The sequence below is a fragment of the Carcharhinus amblyrhynchos genome, chromosome 8 (genome assembly GCF_965287045.1).
Source record: "Carcharhinus amblyrhynchos chromosome 8, sCarAmb.v2.hapA, whole genome shotgun sequence".
In the NCBI taxonomy this organism is placed as follows: domain Eukaryota; kingdom Metazoa; phylum Chordata; class Chondrichthyes; order Carcharhiniformes; family Carcharhinidae; genus Carcharhinus; species Carcharhinus amblyrhynchos.
In genome coordinates this window covers 82,302,156-82,326,371 of record NC_137331.1, presented here as the reverse complement: position 1 = coordinate 82,326,371, position 24,216 = coordinate 82,302,156, and the positions used below count along the sequence as shown (strand labels likewise).

Below are 24,216 nucleotides of genomic sequence, written 5' to 3'. Positions count from 1 at the left end.
AGTTATCTTTGATCTCAACTCCCTTTGATCTTAGAGGTAAATGCTTAGTTTATGCACAAGTATACACTTGATACCTACAACATCCTTCTGGGACTTCAGAAGATCATTCTCTCCAAAAGCTTGCACTTTCTAGAACCATAGAACCATTGAAAAATTACAGCTCAGAAACAGGCCTTTTGGCCCTTCTTGTCTGTGCCAAACCATTTTTTGCCTAGTTCCACTGACCTGTACTTGGACCATATCCCTCCACACCCCTCTCATCCATGAATCCGTCCAAGTTTTTCTTAAATGTTAAAAGTGACCCCGCATTTACCACTTTATCCGGGCACTCATTCCACACTCCCACCACTCTCTGCGTGAAGAAGCCCTCCCTAATATTCCCTTTAAACTTTTCTCCTTTCATCCTTAACCCATGCCCTCTGGTTTTTTTTCTCACCTAGCCTCAGTGGAAAAAGCCTGCTTGCATTCACTCTATCCATACCCATCAAAACCTTATACACCTCTATCAAATCTCCTTTCATTCTTCTACGCTCCTAACCTATTCAATCTCTTTCTGTAACTCAGCTTCTCAAGTCCTGGCAACATCCTTGTGAACCTTCTTTGCACTCTTTCAACCTTATTCTCTTTAATAAAACAATCTGGGCCCCTTAACTCTCACAGTTAAAACCACTCAGGCTGTCAGGCAGACTGCAGCAAAGCTCACATGACCCTCTTCATTTAAGGCTACAGTTCCAAACTCTAATAATCCTATAAACCAAAAGATACAGCATTAAAATGCAATAATCTTATGAACCTACTAATTGTAACACATAATAAGTGACAGCATGGTTGAACCCTGACATTGCATGTTTTCTTATTAATGGGTTGCCTGAAGTGTCATTGTGTGTTGGGGCTCACAGAACTGTATGCATCATCATATGGACATGGACAGAAACTAAGGCCACACAACCGCACGGAACTTCAGAAATACCCCTTTCTTTTTTTGGTGGCGTGCACATATTTTTTCCAATAAATATTGCATCTTCAAGGAAAGAAGCTATTTTGTTAGCACCCGGTTTTTGCCTTCTTTCATGCTTTTGCATTCATTCTTGGCATGTGGGTATCTCATTGGCAAGGTCAGCATTTAATGCTCTTCAATAAATGCCCTTAAAACTATATAGCACTCTTCCCAACTACTGGATCCATCAAAGCATTTTACAACAATAAGCACACAATAAACTTGCATGGTGGCACAGTGGTTAGCACTGCTGCTTGGATGACTGTCTGTGTGGAGTCTGCATGTTCTCCCCATGTTTTCATGGGTTTCCTCCCACAGTCTGAAAGATGTGTTGGTTAGGTGCATTGGCCATGCTAAATTCTCCCTCAGTGTATCCGAACAGGTGCCAGAGTTTGGCGACTGGGGCATTTTCACAGCAGTGTTAATGTGAGCCTGCCTGTGACACTAATAAATAAACTTAAAAGAACTCCTAGAAACAGAAATGTAATAATGAGCAGATAGTCTGTTTTTTGCATTGTTAATCAATGGATAAATATTAGCCAATTCCCCTGCACTTCTTTGCAATAATGTCTGCAAAACTTTTACATCCACGCGAGCAGGCAGATGAGTAGCCAGTTTAATGTTCCATCTGAAAGACAGTACCTTTTGAACAGTGCAACGTTCCCCCAGAATGATACTAGTGTGTCAGCTTTGATTTCTGTGCTCAGTCCCTGAAGCGGAACTTGAAAACACAACCTCATGACTCAGATTACTACCAATAAAGCAATGGCTAATACCAGCTCTGTGACTTTACCACTATGCTGCTGCCCCTTGGACTACTCTTCACATTTGATTGGTAGAGCACAACATTTTTCAAACTGCATAGATGAACATCATAGAATCCCTACAGTGCAGCAGGAAGCCATTCAGCCCATCGAGTCTGCACCGACCACAATCCTACCCAAGCCCTATCCCCGCTTAGTTACCCTGCTAATCCCTCGAACCAATCACATCCTAGGACACTAAGGGTTAATTTAACATGTCCAATCAACCTAACCCACGTATCTTTGGCCTATGGGAGGAAACCAGAGCACCCGGAGGAAACCCACGCAAACACGGGGAGAACGTGTAAACTTCACACAGACAGTGACCCAAGCTGGGAATCGAACCCAGGTCCCTGGAGCTGTGAGGCAGCAGTGCTAACCCACCATGCTGCCTCATGTTAAAAATGCCATTCCAGCAAAGTACTATCTTTGTTATCACATTTTGGAAAAAAGCAGAAAGAACGCACTTCACATTTTAACTGCAAGAAAAATTCTGTCTTTATTTTGTGCAGCTATTTGTCTCAATCAATAGGACACAGTTATATGACAGATATCAAATTGAGATTTAATGGCACTCTGGGTGTTTCTACACTAATGGACTGCAGTGGTTCAAGAAAGCAGCTCACCATCACCTTCTCTAGGGCAACCAGGGATGAGCAATAAATGCTGATCTTGCCAGTAACAGCCACATCACATGAATAAATATAAAAAGGTCTAGTCATGCAAAGCAGACTGGTGTGCAGACATATTTACACGTATGCACAGTATTCAGCTCACCACCAGCAAACACCGATAACAGTTTTTCATGCTCGTCAAGTCAATAATAAATTCTCCAACAGTAATGAAGAATGATAATGAATTTTAAGGCTTTCCAATAATCTGTTTGATTGCCGCAGAGCTTTGGAAAGTTTATATTAGCTACAGCTAAGTGCAAAGTTGGAGTATTCCATCTCTGCTTCATATAGATGATGACATTATTAATGTATATATCTGCAAAGTCAATATTCTTGGAAATTTGATGCATAATAGTCTTTATTCTCTGCTACTATAATGAAATTCCCTCACCATTGCATTTAAACAAAAACGTGCTTTAAACTTCTGTTTTAAAGCACATTTCCAATTTCAGAAAATACAGAAAGTTACACACATACCAACAATTTTTAGTTTTGATTTTACAGTACTTTCATTGAGAGATTTTTATTTTGTTTCTCCAATCTTCGATTAATTAATGCACTCTTTGAAACTCTTGAAGTGCTCATAATGCAAACTGGACCAGATGGTGGAAAAATGGAGGGTGCAAAGATAGGTCATAGAATTTAGTCCAAAAGGGATGCAATGAATGATGTGTGCTATGAACCTAAATAGCAGTTACTGCTTTAAACTTTACATTTCTCCAGTACGTGAACGATGTCTCAAAGATCAAGATTTGTTGAATAAATTTATTGTAAATCATACTATGCTACCACCTTCCACGATCCCATGAAACTCGATGTGCAACAAAATTTAAAGCATCTGTAGAAATATTTACAAATGATTGTACAAAATTTAAATTATATGAATGAATATTTTTTAAAAGAACACTGCCTGGTAAGACTACATTATTCAGCAAACATGCTACAAAGCCAAGCCAAACACATTTCCTTTAGAGGTAAACAATCACCTGCTGCAATAGCTGAGAAATCTGTCTTTCCAGCTTCTTTATTCGGATTTCATTAAAAACACCAACAGTGTTGTAATTCTTTGATGGCTCCACTTCAGGTGAAGAACTGGATTCAGTGGCAGACATTGGTATTGCAGGATCAAATACTGTAGCACGATGGCGATAATAAGCAAGCACTTGATCGATCCTAGGAGTGATCACAGGTAGCCCCACTGAAGCCTGTTTTTATTACAGAAAAGGGAAGTATGTAAACATATAACAAAGCTTTAAAAAATTATTTCAGCCAATACAGCAATACTTGAATGCAAAATATTAGCTTCTGCATTAAACTTAAGAAAAAAACCTGTATGCTGTTATGTTATTGGACCATCTACAGTATCACCATATGTTTGACTTGGTTTATACTTCTGGAAGATTTGTGCAAGACCTTCTGAGTGAAAATTCTGGATGAACACAAATATTCCAGACAAGGCCCACCGTGGCACAGTGGTTAGCACTGCTGCCCTCACACTGCGAGGAACCCAGGTTTGATTCTGGCCTTGGATGATTGCCCATGTGAAGTTTCCAAATTCTCCCCATGTCTGTGTGGCTTTTCTCCGGTTTCCTCCCACAGGCCAAAGATGTGCAGGTTAGGCGGATTGGCCACGCTAAATTGCCCCTTAGTGCCCAAAAATATGTACATTAGGGGCATTAGCAGGATAAATACATGGAGTTACAGGGAGAGAGCAGGGGATGACATCCTCATTTCTGACCTTATGATGGAAGGACTGTCATTAATGAAGCAACTGAAGACGGTTGGGCCTAGGATACTACCCAGAGGAACTCCTGCAGTGATGTCCTGGAGCTGAGATGATGGACCTCCAACCATCACAACTGCCTTCCTTTGTGCCAGGTATGACTCCACCCAGCAGATCATTTCCTCCAGACTCCAGTTTTGCTAGGGTTCCTTGACATCGTCCTTGGTCAAATGATGCCTTGATATCAAGGGCTGTCACTCACAAATCACTTTTGAAATCAGCTCTTTTGTCCGTGTTTGAACCAAGGCCAAGTGACACTGGCAAAACTCAAATTGAGTATCTGTGAATAGGTTACTCCTGAGCAACTTCTGTTTGGTAGTGCTGTTGACGACCCCTATCATCATTTTACTGATGATTAAAAGCAAACTGATGGTATAAACAATTAGTTGGGTTGGATCTGATCTGTTTCCTGTGATGTGGAGATGCTGGTGTTGGACTGGGGCAAAACAAAGAAATCTCACAACACCAGCTTAAAGTCCAGCCGGTTTATTTGTACCAAATGCCCCAAGCTTTCGGAATACATTGTTCCTTCATCAGGTGGCTGGGAGTTCTGATCACAGTAAAAAGTCTGACAACACCAGGTTTAAGTCCAACCGATTTATCTGATAGTAAACTCACTAGCTTGAGGTTACCCCCTTCATCAGGTGAATGGAGTGTTCTGGCCTCAGGCAGAGCATATAAAGCACAGACAGTTTACAGGTTACTGATTAGAATGCGAATCTTTACACCTAACCTGCTGTTCAAGTCTTAAAGTGGCTAACAATGTGAGTGGAAGGAGCACTGATCACAGGTTAAAGAGATGTGTATTGTCTCCAGACAGTACAGTAAGTGAGGTTTTGCAATTCCAGGCAAGTCATGGGGGTTACAGATAGTGCGACATGAACCCAAGATCTCTGTTGAGACTGTCCTCGTGTGTGCGGAACTTGGCTATCAGTCTCTGCTCAGCGACTCTGCGCTGTCGTGTGTCGTGAAGGCCGCCTTAGAGAATGCTTACCCAAAGGTCAGAGGCTGAATGCCCATGAGCACTGGTGTTCGCCAACAGGAAGGGAACATTGTCACTCGACAATCACCAGGCAAGACTGTTCCCTTCCTGTTGGCGAACACTTCAGTGGTCACGGGCATTCAGCCTCTGACCTTCGGGTAAGCATTCTCTAAGGCGGCCTTCACGACACACGACAGCGCAGAGTCGCTGAGCAGAGACTGATAGCCAAGTTCCGCACACATGAGGACAGTCTCAGCAGGGATCTTGGGTTCATGTCGCACTATCTGTGACCCGCGCGACTTGCCTGGGTTTGCAAAACCTCACTTACTGTACTGTCTGGAGACAATACACATCTCTTTAACCTGTGATCAGTGCTCCTTCCGCTCACATTGTCAGCCACTTTAAGACTTGAATAGCAGGTTAGGTGTAAAGATTCGCATTCTAATCAGTAATCTGTAAACTGTGTGCTGTTATATGTTCTGTCTGAGGCCAGAACTCTTCATTCACCTGACGAAGAGGTTAACCTCGAAAGCTTGTGAGTTTACTATCAAATAAATCGGTTGTACTTAAACCTGGTGTTGTCAGACATTTTACTGTGTATACCCCAGTCCAACGCCAGCATATCCACATCAGTTCTGATCACAAACAGGGCACAAAGGCAAAAACTTAAATTACATGCATAATGATTGGAATGTGAGTCTTTACAGCTAATCAAGTCTTAAAAGGTACAGACAATGTGAGTGGAGAGAGCTTTAAGCACAGGTTAAAAGGATGTGTATTGTTTCCAGCCTGGACAGTTAGTGAGATTTTGGAAGTCCAGGCAAGTTGTGGGGGCTACAGATAGTGTGACATGAACTCAAGATCCTGGTTGAGGCCATCCTCATGCGTGCGGAACTTGGCTATCAGTCTCTGCTCAGTGACTCTGTGCTGTCGTGTGTCGTAAAGGCCGCCTTGGAGAACAGGGTTGTGTGCTGTCGTGGTCACTATTCTCCTATCCACACAACCCTGCCATAGCAACCTCTGTAAGAAGTGCTGGATCATCAACATGGATGCCATCATCTCACATGAGAATACCATCCACCAGGTACACAGTACACGCTCTGGCAACTCGGCCAATGTTGTCTACCTGATACGCTGCAGGAAAGGATGTCCCGAGGCTTGGTACAATGGGGAGACCATGCAGACGTTACAACGACAGATGAATGAACACCGCTCGACAATCACCAGGCAAGACTGTTCTTTTCCTGTTGGGGAACACTTCAGCAGTCACGGGCATTTGGCCTCTGATCTTCGTTCTCCAAGGCGCCTTCATGACACACGACAGCACAGAGTCACCGAGCAGAGACTGACAGCCAAGTTCTGCACACGAGGACAGCCTCAACTGGGATCTTGGGTTTATGTCACACTATCTGTAACCTCCACAACTTGCCTGGACTTGCAAAATCTCACTAACTTTCCTGTCTGGAAACAATACATATCCTTTTAACCTGGGCTTAAAGCTCTCTCCACTCACACTGTCTGTCCTTTAAGACTTGATTAGCTGTAAAGACTCACATTCCAATCATTATGCATGTAAATTGAGTTTGTGATCAGAACTCCCACCCACCTGAAGAAGGAACAACTTGTTCCGAAAGCTTGGGGCGTTTGCTACAAATAAACCGGTTGGCTTTAAGCTGGTGTTGTGAGGTTTCTTGTGTGCATACCTGGGCAATATTCCATGATGCCAGTGTAATAGCTGTACTACAATAGCTTGGCTAGGAGTGTGGCAAGATCAGGAGCATAAGTCATCAGTATTATTGTCAGGGGTCCATAGCCTTTGCAATAGCTAATACCTTCAGCTGTTTCTGGAATGCCAGACTAACCAAGCTAGATCAGGCCTGGAGTGAGGGTGAGAGAATGAGGTCCTAAACAATTCTCTTACTGATTCCACCAACAAATCATAAAATAAACCTGAGTGACAACTCTCCAGGGATTGATCATAGAAACTCTACAGTACAGAGAGAGGCCATTCAGCCCATCGAGTCTGCACCAACCACAATCCCACCCTGGCCCTACCTCCATATCCCTACATATTTCACCCGCTAATCCCTCTAACCTACACAACACTAAAGGGCAATTTTAGCATGACCAATCAACCTAACCCGCACATCTTTGGACTTTGGGAGGAAACCGGAGCACCCGGAGGAAACCCATGCAGACATGAAGAGAATGTGCCAGCTCCACACAGACAGTGACCCAAGCCAGGAATTGAACCCAGGTCCCTGGAGCTGTGAAGCAGCAGTGCTAACCACTGTGCTACCGTGCCGCCCTGCATTGATTGATCCTGCCTTGTTACTGCCAAAGACTCCTTTTTCTTTTATTTTCCACTTCTTTTCCTTCGTCTGCCACTGGATGTCAAAGAGTGACAATAAGAGTGCAGCTGAAAGTCTCCTCAACGGTGATAGCACCAATACCTGTTCCAGCTCCTTCATTCACGGCTTCCCTACATCCCACTCTTGTTGTTCCTCCATTCATAGATTCTGCTATTGGAGGAGCTGCAAGACTGGGGGAGAGAGAACCTGCGATGTGAGGAATAGCTCTGTTTCTCCCTCACTTGCTGCTGTTGTAATCACGCCTCTGCAGATCAATTCCTTCTTTCAGCAACTAACTGTTTTGTTGACTGTGGAAACTGCTGCTTTCCTTCTGGCAGCTCACTGGTCAGCCAACTTTTGAAAATAAAATCCAGCTGTCAATTTAACTGACAATCACTGTAAGTGTTAACTGCTGTTTCCGACCTTTGGGCAATCTAGTGGGTGTCCAGCCAGCAGTTTAACAAACATTGGAACTGTCAGACACAAATCCACAAAGCTGTTGGAAGCAGCAGTTACCATTTGGAGCAACTGTCAGTGAAACTGACAACTTGATTCTTTTTTTAAAAACAGCTGGTCTGAAGGTCAGAAACAAAAGCATCAAATGGCAGAATTCTGAAATCCCCATATCGGAAACCTGCCATTTGATAGAAATTTCTTACCCCTGGTAGACCCATGGTGCTGCTGGGACTGAGAGTTCCAAGATTTTGATCCAGCCACAGTGAAGGAACTTAGAATTTATAGTTCTAAGTCAGGGCAGCGTGTGGCTTGAAGGGAAATCTCCAGGCGGTGGTGTTCTCATGTGTGTTGGCATTGTCCTTCCAGCTGGAGGAAGCAACGGGTTTGGAAGGTACTTTCAAAGCAAACTTGGTGAGTTACTGTGTGTTGGTGGTGGAGAGAGTGTATGTTTAAATAGGTGGATGGGGTGGCAATCAAGCAGGCTGCTTCGCCCCGGATAGTGTCAGGTTTCTTGAATATTAGAACCACACTCATCCAAGTAAGTGGAGAGTATTCAATCACACTCTTGAACTGTGCCTTGTAGTTGGTGGACAAGCTTAGGGGAGTCAGATACTGGGTATCAGTTCCCTTTATTCCCAATTGTACTACTTTGTTTAAAAATGCATAATTTCTATTAATTGGGGATGTCTTGAACTGCAATAACCAATCAGAATGCAACTGCAGAAAAGAATATTTGAAGAAACAATTCATATCATTTCCAGGCTTCTCAGGTACAAGCCGTCTATTGCTGGCAGTTCCTACTCAAAGGAAAAGACCACAAGGGAGTATTATTAAAACTTTGTCTTCATAGGACTTTTAGATCTATAGCATGGAGCTTTTCTTATGAAGCTTAAAACTTTTTGTTGAAGTGCGTTTACCTCAAGCTGTGGATAAACACATATAGGTGTTCTGATTTAGGATTATTTCACCTATGAGGCAACAATACTGAGGGCAGTTTCTTCCTAAACTTCAAATTAAACAAGCAAATCAGTGGGTTGCATAGTGGCACAATGGTTACACTGCTGCCTCATAGCGCCAGGATCCTGGGTTCAGTTCCTGGTTTGGGTCACTATCTGTGCAGAGTCTGCACATTCTCCGTGTCTGCGTGGGTTTCCTCCGGTTTTCTCCCGCAGTCCGAAACACGTGCTGGTTAGGTTGCACTGGCCACGCTAAATTCTCCCTCAGTGTAACGGAACAGGCGCTGAGTGCGACAATTAGGTGATTTTTCACAGTAACTTTAATGTGGTATTAACGTAAGCCTACTTGTGACACAAATAAATAAACTCTAAACTTTAAGAAGTGGAAGCACAAATAAAACTGGACTGCTAACACATCAAGAACCAGACTGTCAGGATCTGAAAGCCAGAAACAGCTGACAATCAGTATGGACATTCCTGATTGAGAGGGAAAAAAAATAACAAAATACCTTTTCCACGTTTAAACTGGAATCTGATGATACCAAATACTCCAAGTAGTCTTCTAAACCAGGCAGATCCAAGGGGCATCCTTCACTTGAATGGATAGATTCACCAGACCGCTTTAGCTCATCTAGCGCAGTCAGCTGAGTTAGAGATTGAAGCAGTATTTCTCTGTAACCTGAAGAAGTTAACAGCTTTCAACTGTAATACAGTACTGCAAAATGCTTCATGTAAAAATAAGGAAAACAGCCTAAACATAATGGGTGTTAAATAAATACTCCCCATGATTTTTTCCAGCTTCAATCTTGTTATTTGCTATGTGTCAAAATATGAATTTTGAATGATAGAAGGCCAGTTGGTGTATCTTTTTTTGCATAAACTGTCCTAAACGAATTTATGCAGTCATGTGTTCATAAAGAGGAATTGGTGGCATTGTTATAATGTCACCAGATTAGTAATCCAGGGGCCCAGGCTAATCTTCTGTGGATACAGATTCAAATCCCACCATGGCGACAAGTGGGATTTAAATTCAGTAAATAAATCTGGAATTAAAAAAGTAGACTCGCTAATAGTGACCATGAAACCATTGTCGATTGACGTAAAAACCCACCTGACCTTTAGGGAAGAAAATCTGTTGTGTTTACCCATGTGACTCCAGACTCACAGCAATGTGGCTGACTCTTAAGTGCCCTATGAAATTGGGTTGCAAGCCACAAACTGTTGCACCAAACCATTACAAAACCATCAAAAAGGAATAAAACTAGATAGACCTACAAGCATCAATCTAGGCCCCAGGAATGACAAGGGCAAACATAAGAACATAAGAAATAGGAGCAGGAGTAGGCCATCTAGCCCTTTGAGCCTGCCCCGCCATTCAATAAGATCAAGGCTGCTTGATCTTATTCAGTGACCCCCCCCTGCTCCCCGTAACCCTTAATTCTCTTATTGATCAGAAATCTATCTACCTGTGACTTAAACATATTCAACGAGGTAGCCTCCACCGCTTCAATGGGCAGAGGGCAGAGAATTCCAGAGATTCACTATCCTCTGAGAGAAGTTCCTCCTTAACTCTGTTCTAAACTGTCTCCCCACTCCTTATTTTGAGGCTGTGTCCTCTAGTTCTTGTTTTCTTTCTAAGTGAAAACAATCTCTCTGCCTCAACCTATCTAGCCCCTTCATTATCTTATATGTCTCTATAAGATCCCCCCTCAGCCTTTTAACTCCAACGAGTACAGGCCCAATCTACCCAATCTTTCCTGATAAGCTAACCCCCTCATCTCTGTTATCAACCTGGTGAACCTTCTCTGCACTCCCTCCAAGGCCAATATATCCTTTTGCAAATAAGGGGACCAAAATTGCACACACTACTCTAGCTGCGGCCTCGCCAGTGCCTTGTACAACTGCAGTAAGACCTCCCTGCTTTTATATTCCATCCCCCTCGCAATAAAGGCCAACATTCCATTTGCCTTGAGATTGAAGCTACCCAGTCTTGTTGGCTCTGCAATGTCCTCCTTACTAACAACTGGGGGTTTGTACCAAAAATTATGAGAGCTATCTCACAGGCTAGTCAAGCAACAGTCTGACATAGTCATATATTGGAATCATGCCTTACATACAAAGTCCCAGGCACCACTATCACCATCCCTGGATATGTACTGTTCCACTGACCAACTGGTGGCACAATGATATAATGTCAGAAGTTGAGTTTTCAACATCAGTGCTGGACCCTATGAAGTCTCATAGCATCAAGTCAAAAATCAGCAAGTAAACCTCCTCCTGATTACCACCTACCATCCTCCCTCAGCTGGTGAATCAGTACTCCTCCATCTTGAACACCACCTAGAAGGAGTATCGAGGCTTACTAGGATAAAGAATGTACTCTGGTGGCTACTCTGTCTTGGTAGCACCTCTGTCGACAGAGTTGGCTGAATCCTAAAGGACTCAGCTGCTAGACGGGTTTGCGGCAGGTGCTGAGGGAACCACAAGAAGGAGAAGCATACTCAACCTCATCCTCACCAATTTACCTGTCACAGATGCATTTGTCCATTACAATATTGGTAGAAGTGACCACCACACAATCCTCATGGAGGAAAAGTTCATCTTTCACATTGAGGATACCTGACATCTTGTTTTGCGGCATCACCGTTGTCCTAAATGGGATAGATTTCGAACAGATCTAACAGTTCAAAACCAGGCATCCATGAGGTGCTGTGGGCCATCAGCAGCAGAAGAATTATATACAAATATAATCTGTAACCTCATGCATATTTTCCATTCTACCATTATCATTGAAGTGAGGGATCAACTCTGGTTCAATAAAGAATGCAAGAGGACATGCCCAGGTGCAGCACCAGGCATATCTAACACTGAGGTGTCAACCTGATGACGATACAACACAGAACTATGTGCATGCAAATAGCATGAGCAAATATTAATAGCAATATAGATTGCCCATGTATTTATTTTTTGTGTTTTATGTTTGCGGTTAAAGACATTACAAAACCTAACTGACATCAAAACAAACCCATAAAATTTATAGCAATAACATCTTTATGTGCTGTAGTCATTTAGCAATTTTTATACAAGTCCTAGCTCTCTCCCTTTAATCCAAAAGCCAAATATTTACTAATTCCATGTATGCATGTGTACTTCTTTGAATGGATTTTAAATGCATTGGCAGAGTTTGGAAGCATTCTTACTAATTGAGCTAATATGGCTGAATTTAATAAGAGACTTTTTGATTTCCACCTTTCATACCTAAAACTGTTTGAAATTATAATCTGTATACAATATATATAAATCATATATGACATGTATAAAATTATAAGTCATACTCTGGAAGATGGTTTAATGCAAACTCCCAGAAACAAATCAGTATAGATAGATTTTAAATTTCCACCTCAAATCCCAGGAACATCATTAAAATTTCAACTGTACGTTACAAAATGAGTAAAGTATCTGAACTGAATATTGAATTAGCATTATCCAAGTCTAGCTGCAGGCATGCAGTTCTAATATCTGACAAAGAGACTGAGAAAAGGTTAAAAAAGAATCAGGCATTGCTTTCATTTTATTGGTTCTATTCTTAAAATCTTACTATTAAAATACATGCAAATATAGCTGACAGGCAGTAGCTGTGGAATATTAACAAATCTGTAAAGCATTGACTATTGTCATATAAAACAGCCTTTAATAGTTCTGATCACATCTACTTGTTTATTTTGTTTTCTGTACAACTGACTGTGTAAATCAGTTTTTTTTTGTTCTGTAATTGTCCTATTGAGTCTTTTAAGCGTTGGTATGTTGAATTAATATTGGCCCATGGAAACCATGGGTGATGGTCATGGAGAAGGTGTAGTAATGGCCTTTTAGCTGAACTAAAAGGCAGACAATGGTAATAGGATGGAGGGAGATTAAAAAGGGAACATGTGGAAAGTTGAACACATCTGACTGCAATGTGTCTGTATCTTCTCTGTCAAAGCATCCTTTGCAATCTTGATGGTAGTTGTGATTATGTGGCACCTTACTTTTAATAAGTGGCAAGTGTTTGCCTTAAAATCCAAGAATTCATCTTGGTATATCGGTAATAGTGTTAAACAAGTTACATTGCTAATGTCATACCTGGTGTTTGACATACTGGGTTGTCTCTTCCATCTTTCACCAGAATAAGATTGGTTAAGCAGTTCAGCCCTACCAGGCACTGCAGCAGATGACTGAAGTTACTAATGCAATTACTGTGAAGATCTACAAGACTTAACTTGTGACCAATACCATGTAGATGTAAAAAGCCTGAAATGCAATAGGTACAAAACAATTAGCATATTGAATCATAAAAGGTTACCACATCCTCTAAACAGACTCTCTGGTCCATCACATATGCACAAGCATTTTTTGCCCCCCCATAATCCATTTAGTTTAATCCCAACCTATTACTCCCTTCTAATAACTTTCTAATGTCCGTCTTGTTCAAGTGACTAACCAATTTCCTTTTCAAAACATTAATGAACACTGATTCTCTAATAACTTGTAGTAGCACCATTCCAGAAGTATTCCTTTCAAAGTTTACATTTATTTTGCAACGATTAATTACATACTTGAATAGATTCCACTCTTGGTAAGATATCAACTAAAATATTGTGACAACCATAATTCATCACAAACTGTCACCGAAATGGGAACCATACAAAGGTTGTGAAGAAAACTGAAATTGCTATCTTAAAGTAGTGGGAGCCAAGTGCTGCTGGAGTTGTGGCCTGAGGCTCTTTGATAGAGTAGGATTAAGCTGCTTCTTAGTCTGCATTATCTTGTTATACATGATCTAGGACAACAGTACTAACAGTGAACAAAATTGCATGATACTCTACTGCCAAATAGTTTAAAATCATACATACAAACCCCTCCACAACTAATATTGGAAATAAGTCGGAGCAAATGATATATCGTGGTTGTTCTGAAACTGCAATGAACAAGTTTTCAAAATATGCACACCAGAATTTATAGCTGGGGGGAGCAGAAATATATGCTTTGACTCCACAATCAAAGAACATAGAGCCCAGGTGATTGTTACACTGCCCCACATCCAAAACTACCTTCTGACCTCTTGTCCCAGCCCCTCTCCAAGTCAGTTGCTAACCCCTTCCTGAATGAAACCCGCACTTCTTCACTTTTTCTACCTACCATACGAGAACTCTAGACTTGACAATTCTAATGCTGTCCTGGCCATCCTCCCAACTTTGCATTCTACATACACCAGATGCCATGCAAAGGACTATTACCCATATCCTAACTTGCACCAAATTCGCTTATCCATGAACTGCTGTGTTCGCTGGCCTACATTGTAATCCTATTTGGCAATGCCTCAATTTAAAATTCTCACCTTATTTTCAAATCCCCCCTTGACCCAAATGCTCCCTTTCTCTGTACCTCTTCAGCCTTACAGCCCTCAGGGGATCTCTGCATTCGTCTTCAGATCGTTGATTTTCATCGTTCCGTCATTGCCAATTGTGCCTTTAACTGCCTGGGCCCTAACCACTGAAATTCCCTCCCTAAATGATTTAGCTATTCTATCCCTCTTTTTCTTTAGATGATTCTTAATACCTACCTCTATGACTAAGTTTTTGGTCACCTGCAGTAATATCTCTTCATATTGAATTAAGATGATATAACAATTACATTTCAGAAAACTATTAGTGAAGAATAATACTGGAGTTAATCTTTTTTCAGTATTACATTTATTTACAGAGTGAAGTATTGCAAGCATGTGCTTCCTAACTCAAATGAATGTTCCTCAAAAGTACTCAATTAATGTCCTCCACCTGCATGTAATGAAATGATGTACACTTAACAACACTCCTGTGAAATGCCTTGGGATGTTTTGCTACATGAAAGATGCCGCAAACAAGCCCATTTCAGATGGGATGTTATTACTGTAAATGGAAACTAATAAATGCATGTTCTTACTGCATATGGAAATTGTATTCAAATCTGTGCATGGTTTATTAGGTAACTTATGTTTGTAGAAATTTTGTTTATTGAAAACTGCATATCTCAGCAAATTCTTTCATTTTGCACTTTTGCATTTGTGGATGTCATGAAATTGTGTCACCTACTAATTTTCCAACCATTAATTTTAAGAAACAGAAATTTTACATTTGAATATTTTAAGGCAAAAGGATAGGCCAGTATGAGTTAATGTAGGAAAAGTGGAAGAGGCACACCCATGATCACAAAAGAAAAATAACCTGAACATGTAGTAAATCATCAAAGTTAATCTTTCTCTCCTTGTGTCATCCTTATTGTCTGATGGTTGTTAGATGAGCAAGGTGAAGAGGCAAGGCCTGGTGAACTACCTCAGCCACTGTTACCATTATTCTACACAACATTCTAGCTGACTGACATCCTCCAGGAAGGATAATACAAAAGTATATAGTATAGTATGGAGATAGTGTGACAGAGAAGTATTAAAAGAAAATAAGTGTCACACGTATGGGAGATGCAATCTACATTCATGGCTTTATTAGTAATCTCCCATGATACTGCTCACAAAAAAACCAGAGGCCAAAATAGTAATAATAATATGCAATGTACAGTATTTTATCAAGACGAATATCTATACTTGTTCTCCCTGACTATAACTGTCATGGAAACCAATCTGTCCGCTGATGCAGAGGCTGATACACGCACAGGGTAAGTAGCTACAATTTTTGGCCGACTCATGAAATGAGCACAGAATAACATCAAGCTGATCCGTGGGTTCAAGCTCATGGTTTCGAAGGCCTGTGTCCTCAGTGCCATGCTGTATGGCTATGAAACATCACAACTTATAGCTACCAGGAAACAATTCCATCTTTGCTGTTGTGGCATTTGAGAGGTGTAATCTGACAAAATCACAAATGCAGTAATCCTCTCAAAAGCAGAGCTCCTGTTAGCATTCATCAAACAGAAGGGGTTTTGGTAGATGGAGCACACCAGCAGGGTGGAAGATGGTCGTATACCCAAGGATCTAATGGTGATGTAGCCAGAGCCAGCCAACCAGTGGAACGCTCAAAGTTCCACTTTAGGGACACATGCAAGAGTGACACTAGCTGACAACAGAGAAAAATGACAATACCTCCTGTGTTCCTAGAGGAAGGAACAGAATGTAAAGTTGCCAAATTTGCCAATGATATGAAGATATGTAGAAGGGTATATTGTGATGAAGATATTGTGATTCTGCATTCGGATATAGATAGATTGCACCAACCCTATAACAGAGCATCTTACCCAGGCCCACACCTCCACCCTATTTTCACAACCCCACACATTTGCCCGGTAATCCTCCTAATGTACACATTTTGGGACACTTAGAGGCAATTTAACATGGCCAATACACCTAACCTGCACATCTTTGGACTGTGGGAGGAAACCGGAGCACCTAGAGGAAACCCATACAGACCTGCAGAGAATATGCAAACTCCATGCAGACAGTCATCCAAGGTTAGAATCGAACTTGGGTCCGTGGCAATACAAACTGCTGTGCCACTATGTCACAAAGGTAGGCCAAAATGAAGAAATGCTAGCTGAAATGGGTATGCTTGCTGTGTATCCATCATCTTTTGTAGATGGAAGGATGTTGGCCATCTTCCCAATATGGAGTACGGCACTAATTAACATATGTGCAGATTTGTGTAGACGTTATAAATTAAAGAGGTTGAACAGTTTAGGCCTATACTCTCTGGAATTTAGAAGAATAAGGGGAGATCAAATTGAGGTATTCAAGATGATAAAAGAAATGGATAAAGTAGCTGTGGAGTGGATGCTTTCTCTTGTGGCGCATTCTAGGATGAGAGGTCATAGTCTTACGATAAGTGGTAGCAAATTTAAAACAGAATTGAGGACAAATTACTTCTCCCAAAAAGTTGTTAATCTGTGGAATTTGCTACTCCAGATGCACTGGATGCTGGGACAGTGAGTAAACTTAAAGAAGAAATAGACAGATTTTTAATTGGTAATGGGTTGAAAGGCTATGGAGAGAAGGCAGGAATATGGGAATGAAGAATGGCGGAGCGGACTCGATAGACCAAATGGGATGATTCTGATACTATATCTTATGAACTTAGTGGATTTGATTATCATTGAACATTTGAACTAATCCACTTTTGACTGAATCCCAGGAGGTCGCAAGAAATAGTAGGAAAGTTTTTGATAAGAGAGGGGATTAAGGGTTATGGGGAGAGGGCGGGAAGGTGGAACTGAGCCGCGACAGATCAGCCATGATCTTATTGAATGGCGGGGCAGGCTCGAAGGGCTAGTTGGCCTACCCCTGCTCCGATTTCTTATGTTCTTATGAAAGATATTCTAAGTTAGTTAGATATGGGTTGCAAGGCCATATATAGCAGCAGCAGGAAAAGAGGTGGGTCAGGGAGGGAAACGATAGGAGAATGTCTTGTGAGTCATTGGTCTTGGAGGAGTGGATTGAGAATGATAGTTACATGGGTTAGGGTGCCTCCAGGAAGATCTGTGCCAATGACATGTAAAGTGAAATGGTTGCATTTAATAGTGACAGATTATTTTAACAAAAAAAATTCATAGATGGTGGTGAAGGAAATAGAATAGCAAAAGCTTGATAAACGTTACCCTTACATGCATAGATCAGCTGAGACCATCATGTTAGAGGTATACAATATAAGATAGTTACCAACCATAAAAGCCATTGCTTTCTTAATTTATCTATTGGAAAGATCCTAAAGTTTGACCCACCCTTTGCAACCCTCACAATTTCAGCATTCAATTACTTCTTAAGTTTTCAGAGTTTCTCTTCCATTCGTTTTCTATTCTATATGTTGACCATTCTTTTGGGTCCTCACCTTTATGGATTGTGTAAAATGGACAAAATTGGATCAGACACCTCGCTTAATTTTCTAATTCATTATCTGCAAAAAATACTTCATTGGTCACATTGCTGATTTTCTTTTAAAACTATGTTTGTCAAACAGAAATAATGAGATTTTAACTCAATTAAGTACTTTTGCCTGGCTTCTTAATTACTTGTGCAGTAACATGGGGCAAAATTTTACCTATCCTCGGAGGGAAGGGGGGGAGAATGAAAGTACACGCGGGAGGGGTGGTAAAATCATAAAGAACCACAGCACTTTGGCCACCCCACCACGTTGCATTGTCAAATAATTTAATCGATGGTGAGACAAGAATTGAGCAGACTGTCCACCACAATTTAAATATGTAAAGCCCCTATTACACATTTCCATCTGGCATTTAGCCACCTACCCAACCGCTAAAATTCAGTCCATAATCACTATGCTATTGGATGTACCTCTCTCACTATATGAAATAGCATGATAAATTAGGTCAGTTCTATCTTACATTATCATCTGCAAGTTGGGCCAAGCAGTGGCAACAAATATATTCAGTGATCTTACTCGGCAAGCCTAAAGAGAGTTTTATTTAATTCATTTATTGCATGAAATTTGAATTAATTGGAAATATGCTAATTTATGCAAATAGAAAATCCCAATGAACAGCCAGTTTATAACATTCATATTCATTAAATGCACAAAGCACTGAGTGCCTATATTATCACCAAGCTGCTCAAAGAGTTCCATGTCACATCCCAAAGTCTGCTCATCTCAGTCAAGGTGCCAGGATCACTATGCTTCATCTAAATTCCTGAGTTATAAAGTCACAGGGCCCGATTTTACCATTTCCATTCTAAGTGCTGAATCTAGACGTAATGCAGATCCAACCTGAAAATCTGCTCTCAGCCTGAAAAAAAATCATAGGTCCCATTTTGTGGTGTGGGCAGGGCTTAGTGCGGCTGAAACGATCGGATCACCGAACTGCGCGTGCGCAGTTAGAAACAAAATTTGAAAAAGCTCGCCCGTGTCAGATTGCTCCTGGGCCGCAGAAAACGGCTCAGGAACGATGGTGCATACACACATCACTGTCCCCCTTATTCACCCCCCCAAAACCCACAGATATTACTGTCCCCCTTATCCATTCCCCTTGCTACCCAGACAGATCGCCACCCCTGTTCCCCGCCCACTTTACCGATCATCCACAGAGTAGCAGCAGACCCCCCTACGCCCCCACCAGAGATCCATCTGACCCCCTCCCTACCACCAGAGATCCATCTGACCCCCACACAAGAGACTAATCTGGCCCCTCACCCCACCAATGAGTGATCGCCATACCCTCCCACCCCCCCGAAAATGGTCTGGCCTCACTCACTGCCCACCACCCAGAGGAACATCTGACCCACCTCCTCCTCCCTCCCCACTAGACAATGATCAGCCCTCCCCCAACCACCAATCTTCCCTCTCCCCCCAACCCCCCCGGCACCACCAGACAACAAATCAGCCCTCCCCCTCCCCCCCACCAGACAACAAATCAGCCCACCTAACCCCCCGATTGGCCCTCCCCCCCACCCCCAACCAGAGATACATCTGACCCGCCTCCCTCCTCCCCACCTCCCCCCAAGACATTGATCTGGTTCTCTCCCACCCTGCCCCACCTCCACACCCCCCCCCCCCACAGAAAATGATCTGCCCCACCTCCCTTGTCCCCCCCCACCATTGTTCTGAGTCAGACAGCCATCGGAGGCTCTGAACTCGCTCTTCAGCAGCTGGAGTGCCCGATTCAGACTTTTATTCAGCAGGTCCATTATGGCATGGTTCCGGATTGGCAGACATGGTGGTAAAGGGGGAAATGCTGATAAAGTTGGGCGGACAGTTCATTAATTCAATTTAAATGCATGCCATTGCACCCTGGTTTCAATAAAGTGGCAATCTGCGCTGACGCGGGTTGCGTTAATGGCCTCACACCCAACTTTACCATGTTTCTGCAACGGTAAAATTGGGCCCACAGAGTCATAGAGCAATAGAGCATGGAAATAGGCCCTTCGGCCCAACCAATCCATGCTGACCATGATGGCCCTTCAGCGAGTCCCAATTGTCCATGTTTGGCCCATATCCCTCTAATCCTTTCCCATCCATGTACTTATCCAAATGATTTTTAAATGTCACTATTGAACTTGCCTCAAACACTTTCTCTGGCAGCTCACTTCATATACGCAACACCCTCTGTGTGAAAAAGTTGCTCCTCAGGTCCCTTTAAACCTGTCCCCTCTCACTTTAAAGCTACACCCTGTAGTTTTTAATTCCCCTTCCCTTGAAAAAGACAATGTGCATTCATCCTATCTAGGCCCTTTATTATTTTATACACATCATTCTCCTATGTTCTAAGGAATAGGTCCGAGCCTAGCCAACATCTCCCTATAACTCAAGCCCATTAAATTTTTTTTGCACTCTTTCCAATTTATCAATATCTTTCCTATAATAGGGTGACCAAAACTGTACACAAAACTCCAAGAGCAGCCTCGCCAATGACTTATACAACTGTAAGATAATGTCCCAACTCCTATACTCAACATCCTGACTGATGAAGGCCAGTATGCTAAATGCCTTCTTCATCACCATGTGATGCCGCTTTCAATGAACTATGTACTCCTAGGTCCCTTTGTTCCTCAACACTCTCCCAGGTTCCTACCAATAACTGGTTCTCTCTATGCCTCCATCCCACATCAAAAAGGCCTGAGAGCTCTTCGCTTCTTTCTTGAGAAGGGCTCTGAACAATTCCACCCACCACCACTCTCCTCTGCCTGGCTGAACTTGTTCTATCTCTCAACAACTTCTCCTTTAACTCATCCCACTTTCTCCAAGTCAAAGGAGTGGCAATGGGTACCCACATACATCCTAGCTAGACTTGTCTTTTTATGGGGTGTGTGGAACATTCCTTGTTCCAGGCCTACCCAGGCCCTATCCCACAACTCCTTTACCGGTACATCGATGACTATTTTGATGCTGCTTCATGCTCTTGTCCAGACCTCAAAAAATTCATCAACTTTGCTTTCAGTTTCCACCCCTCCATCACCTTCAACTGGTCCATCTCAGACACTTCCCTTCCTTGACCTTTCTGTCTCCATTTCCAGCAATAGATTATCTACCAATACCATTACAAGCCCACTGACTCCCACAGCTATCTGGACTATAGCTCTTCATACCCCACATCCTATAAGGACTCCATCCCTTTCGCTCAGCTCCTTCGCTTCCGTTGCATTTGTTCTGATGATGCCACTTTCCAAAGTGGTGCTTCTATTATGCACTCCTTTTTCCTCCATCATGGATTCCCATCGACAGTTTTTGACACGGCCCTCAACAGCATGCACTCCATCTTCTACACCACAACCCTCACCCTCTCCCCTCCTTCCCAGACCAAGGACAGACTTCCTCCTTGTTCTCACATTTCACTCCACCAGCCTCTGCATGCAAATCATAATCCTTTGCCATTTTCGCCAACTCCAGCATGATGCCACCACCAAATAATCTCCCCTTCACTCCCTCTGTCAGCATTCTGCAAAGACTATTCCCTCCAGGATAACCTACTCCAGTTCTCCACTATACCCAACGCCTCTCCCGTCACTCATGGTACTTACCCATGCAATCGCAGAAGATGTAACACCTGACCCTTTACCTCTTCTACGCTTACCATCCAAGGTCCAAAACATTCATTCCAGGTTAAGCAACGTTTCACTTGCACCTCTTTCAATTTGTTGTATTGCATTCGCTGCTCCCAATGTGGTCTCCTTTATATCAGAGAGGACAAGCATAGGCTGGGTGATCGCTTTGCTGAACACCTTTGGTCTGTGCACAATCAGGACCCTGACCTTCCAGTTGCTTGCCATTTTAACACACGATCCTGCTTCCACGCCCACACGTCTGTCCTTGGCATGCTGCAATGTTCCAGTGAAGCTCAACACAAACTGGAGGAACAGCATCTCGTCCTCCGGCGAGGCACTTTACAGCGTTCCGGTCTTAACATTGAATTCATCAACATTAGATGATTTGCTCTATCCCACCTTGACCCCTGTTCTCTATCTTTTATTTCTTTATTGCCTTTCTTTATTTTTCATTCCCCCTATTCTTTCCCCCTTCCCTAGCCTTTTCTTCTCCCCCAACTTCCCTTTTTCTACATTCTACCTCTGTCCCATCCTCCTCCCCTACCCATCCTCATCTGTCACGGCTTACAGCTTCTCTGCTAGCTGGCCATTCATACCCTTTAATATCTCTGTGGACAGCTATTAGAAGCCTTTTCCCCTGGTTTCTATGGCTGTGATTCATCTTTCATTCCCTCCCTCTGCAGTATAAATGTCTCCCACTTGCTATGCCTTTTTGCTTTGTCAAAGGGTCATCTGGACTCAAAATGTCAGCTCTTTTCTCTCCTTACAGATGCTGCCAGACCTGCTGAGATTTCCCAGTGTTTTCTCTTTTGGCTTCTTCTCTGTTTTGACTTTCCAAAATGCAACACCTCACACTTGTCTGTATCGAAAACCATTTGCCAATCCTCAGCCCAGTAAGGGAAGTGTTAGCCAGGATTCCTATACCTGATCATCTTATTATCCAGCTGCTCAAGTTGAAAATGAAAGGAAGAACTTCAACAATTGCAATGTCAGCAGATTACTGTCACCTAAAAGCTTGCTGATAGACACTAACAAAGCACACAGATCTATGGAGAATGGCTGGTGGCTGTGAAACAGTACACCAGCAAGGATTCAATCCCTTCAGGAGATGAAAGGAAAACTGAATTTAGCAACAACTATTAAATCCACCTGGTAGCTAATGAAAGTTTTCAGTGGCAGATTTTTAAAAAAATTGACATAAATATGCATCTTAGGAGTGCTGATTCACTGAACTGGTCTGTTCTTTCACACATCCACAGCAAAAATACAACACAAGTCTAAGAGTAAAAACAGAACATATGGGAAATGTTCAGCAGCTTTGGCAGCATCTGCCTGGATGAGTACAGCTTCAACAACACTCAAGAAGCTCAATACCATCAAGGACCAAGTAGTCTGCTTGATCAGCATCCCATCCACATTCATTCCCTCCACCACTGACGAACAGTGGCAGCAGTGTGCATCATCTACAAATGCACTGCCAGAACTCACCAAGGCTCCCTGCAGCACCTTCCAAACCCATGACAATAACTAGCTTGGAGGGCAAGGGTGGCAGACGCATGGAAACACCATCACCTGGAAGTTACACTCCAAGCCATACTCCATCCAGACTTGAAATTACATCATTGTGCCTTCACTGTTTTTGGGTCAAAATCCTGAAACACCCTCTCTAATAGCACTATGAATGTACCGATAATACATAAACTGCAGTGGTTCAATAAAGCTCATCACTAACTTCTCAAAGGCAATTAGGGAAGGGCAATAAATGTTAGCCTAACCTTCTCATTCTTTTTTCCAATGAACAATCTCACATTTTTCAAACACTGAATTCCATTTGCCAACTTTTTGCCCATTCACTTCACATCAATATAGCTCTGTAAACAATTTATAACCTCATTACAACCTGTCTTCCATCTCACCTTTGTATCATCTACAAATTTGGCCACTGTGCACTCTGTTCCTTCCTCCAAATCATTAATATATGTTGTAAAGTGCTGTGGTCCCAACACTGATCCCTGCGGCATACTGGTTACTGCCCTCCAACCTGAGCAAAACCTCCTTCACTCACTGTGTCCTGTTACTCAGCCAATCTTCTATCCATGCCAGAATATTACTTCCAACACCATGAGCATCTTGCATAGTAGCCTTGTGTGTGGCACTTTATCAAATGCCTTTTGAAAATCCAAATTTACAAAATCGACTGGTTCTCCTCTATCTACTCTGGTTGAGACCTCCTCGAAGACCTCTGGGAAATTTGTCAGACATGATTTTCCTTTCATAAACCACACTGACTCTGATTGGTCAGATTATCACTTTCTAAATGCATTGCTATTCTCTCCTTACTAATCGATTCTAATATTTTTCCAATAACTGAGGTTAGACTAACTGGCCTGTAGTTTCCTGCATTTTGCCTCCTTTCCCTTTTGAACAAAGATACCACATTGACAGTTTCCCAGTCTTTGGTACAGTTTCAGAATCCAAGGAATTTTGGTAAGTGACTACCAATGCATCCACAATCTGTGTCATTGTTCCTCCCCATATACCCAAGGTTCTCCTGATCAGCCCAAACTGGCTTTTCCTCCTTGCCTGCAGTTTAATTTATTCTCCTGCTCTTTGTTTACCATTTCTTCACATTTCAGACAGGTCCAATTGTGCAGATATGATCAAACTCAGTCAGCTAACATTAGTTTATATTAAAAAATATTT

The 24,216-nt window shown here is 42.3% G+C and overlaps 1 protein-coding gene across 1 annotated transcript in view; it reads right to left on the bottom strand.

Annotated features, from left to right (window-relative positions):
- The window catches only part of lrrcc1 (leucine rich repeat and coiled-coil centrosomal protein 1), a 151,185-nt gene that overhangs the window by 98,391 nt on the left and 28,578 nt on the right, over positions 1–24,216 (bottom strand). The window contains exons 5-7 of the mRNA XM_080194343.1: positions 13,125–13,292; positions 9,512–9,681; positions 3,461–3,679 (exon numbers count right to left, since the gene is read on the bottom strand). Coding sequence (XP_080050469.1) covers positions 3,461–3,679; positions 9,512–9,681; positions 13,125–13,292 — 557 coding nt within the window. The remainder of the gene's footprint in view (positions 1–3,460; positions 3,680–9,511; positions 9,682–13,124; positions 13,293–24,216) is intronic.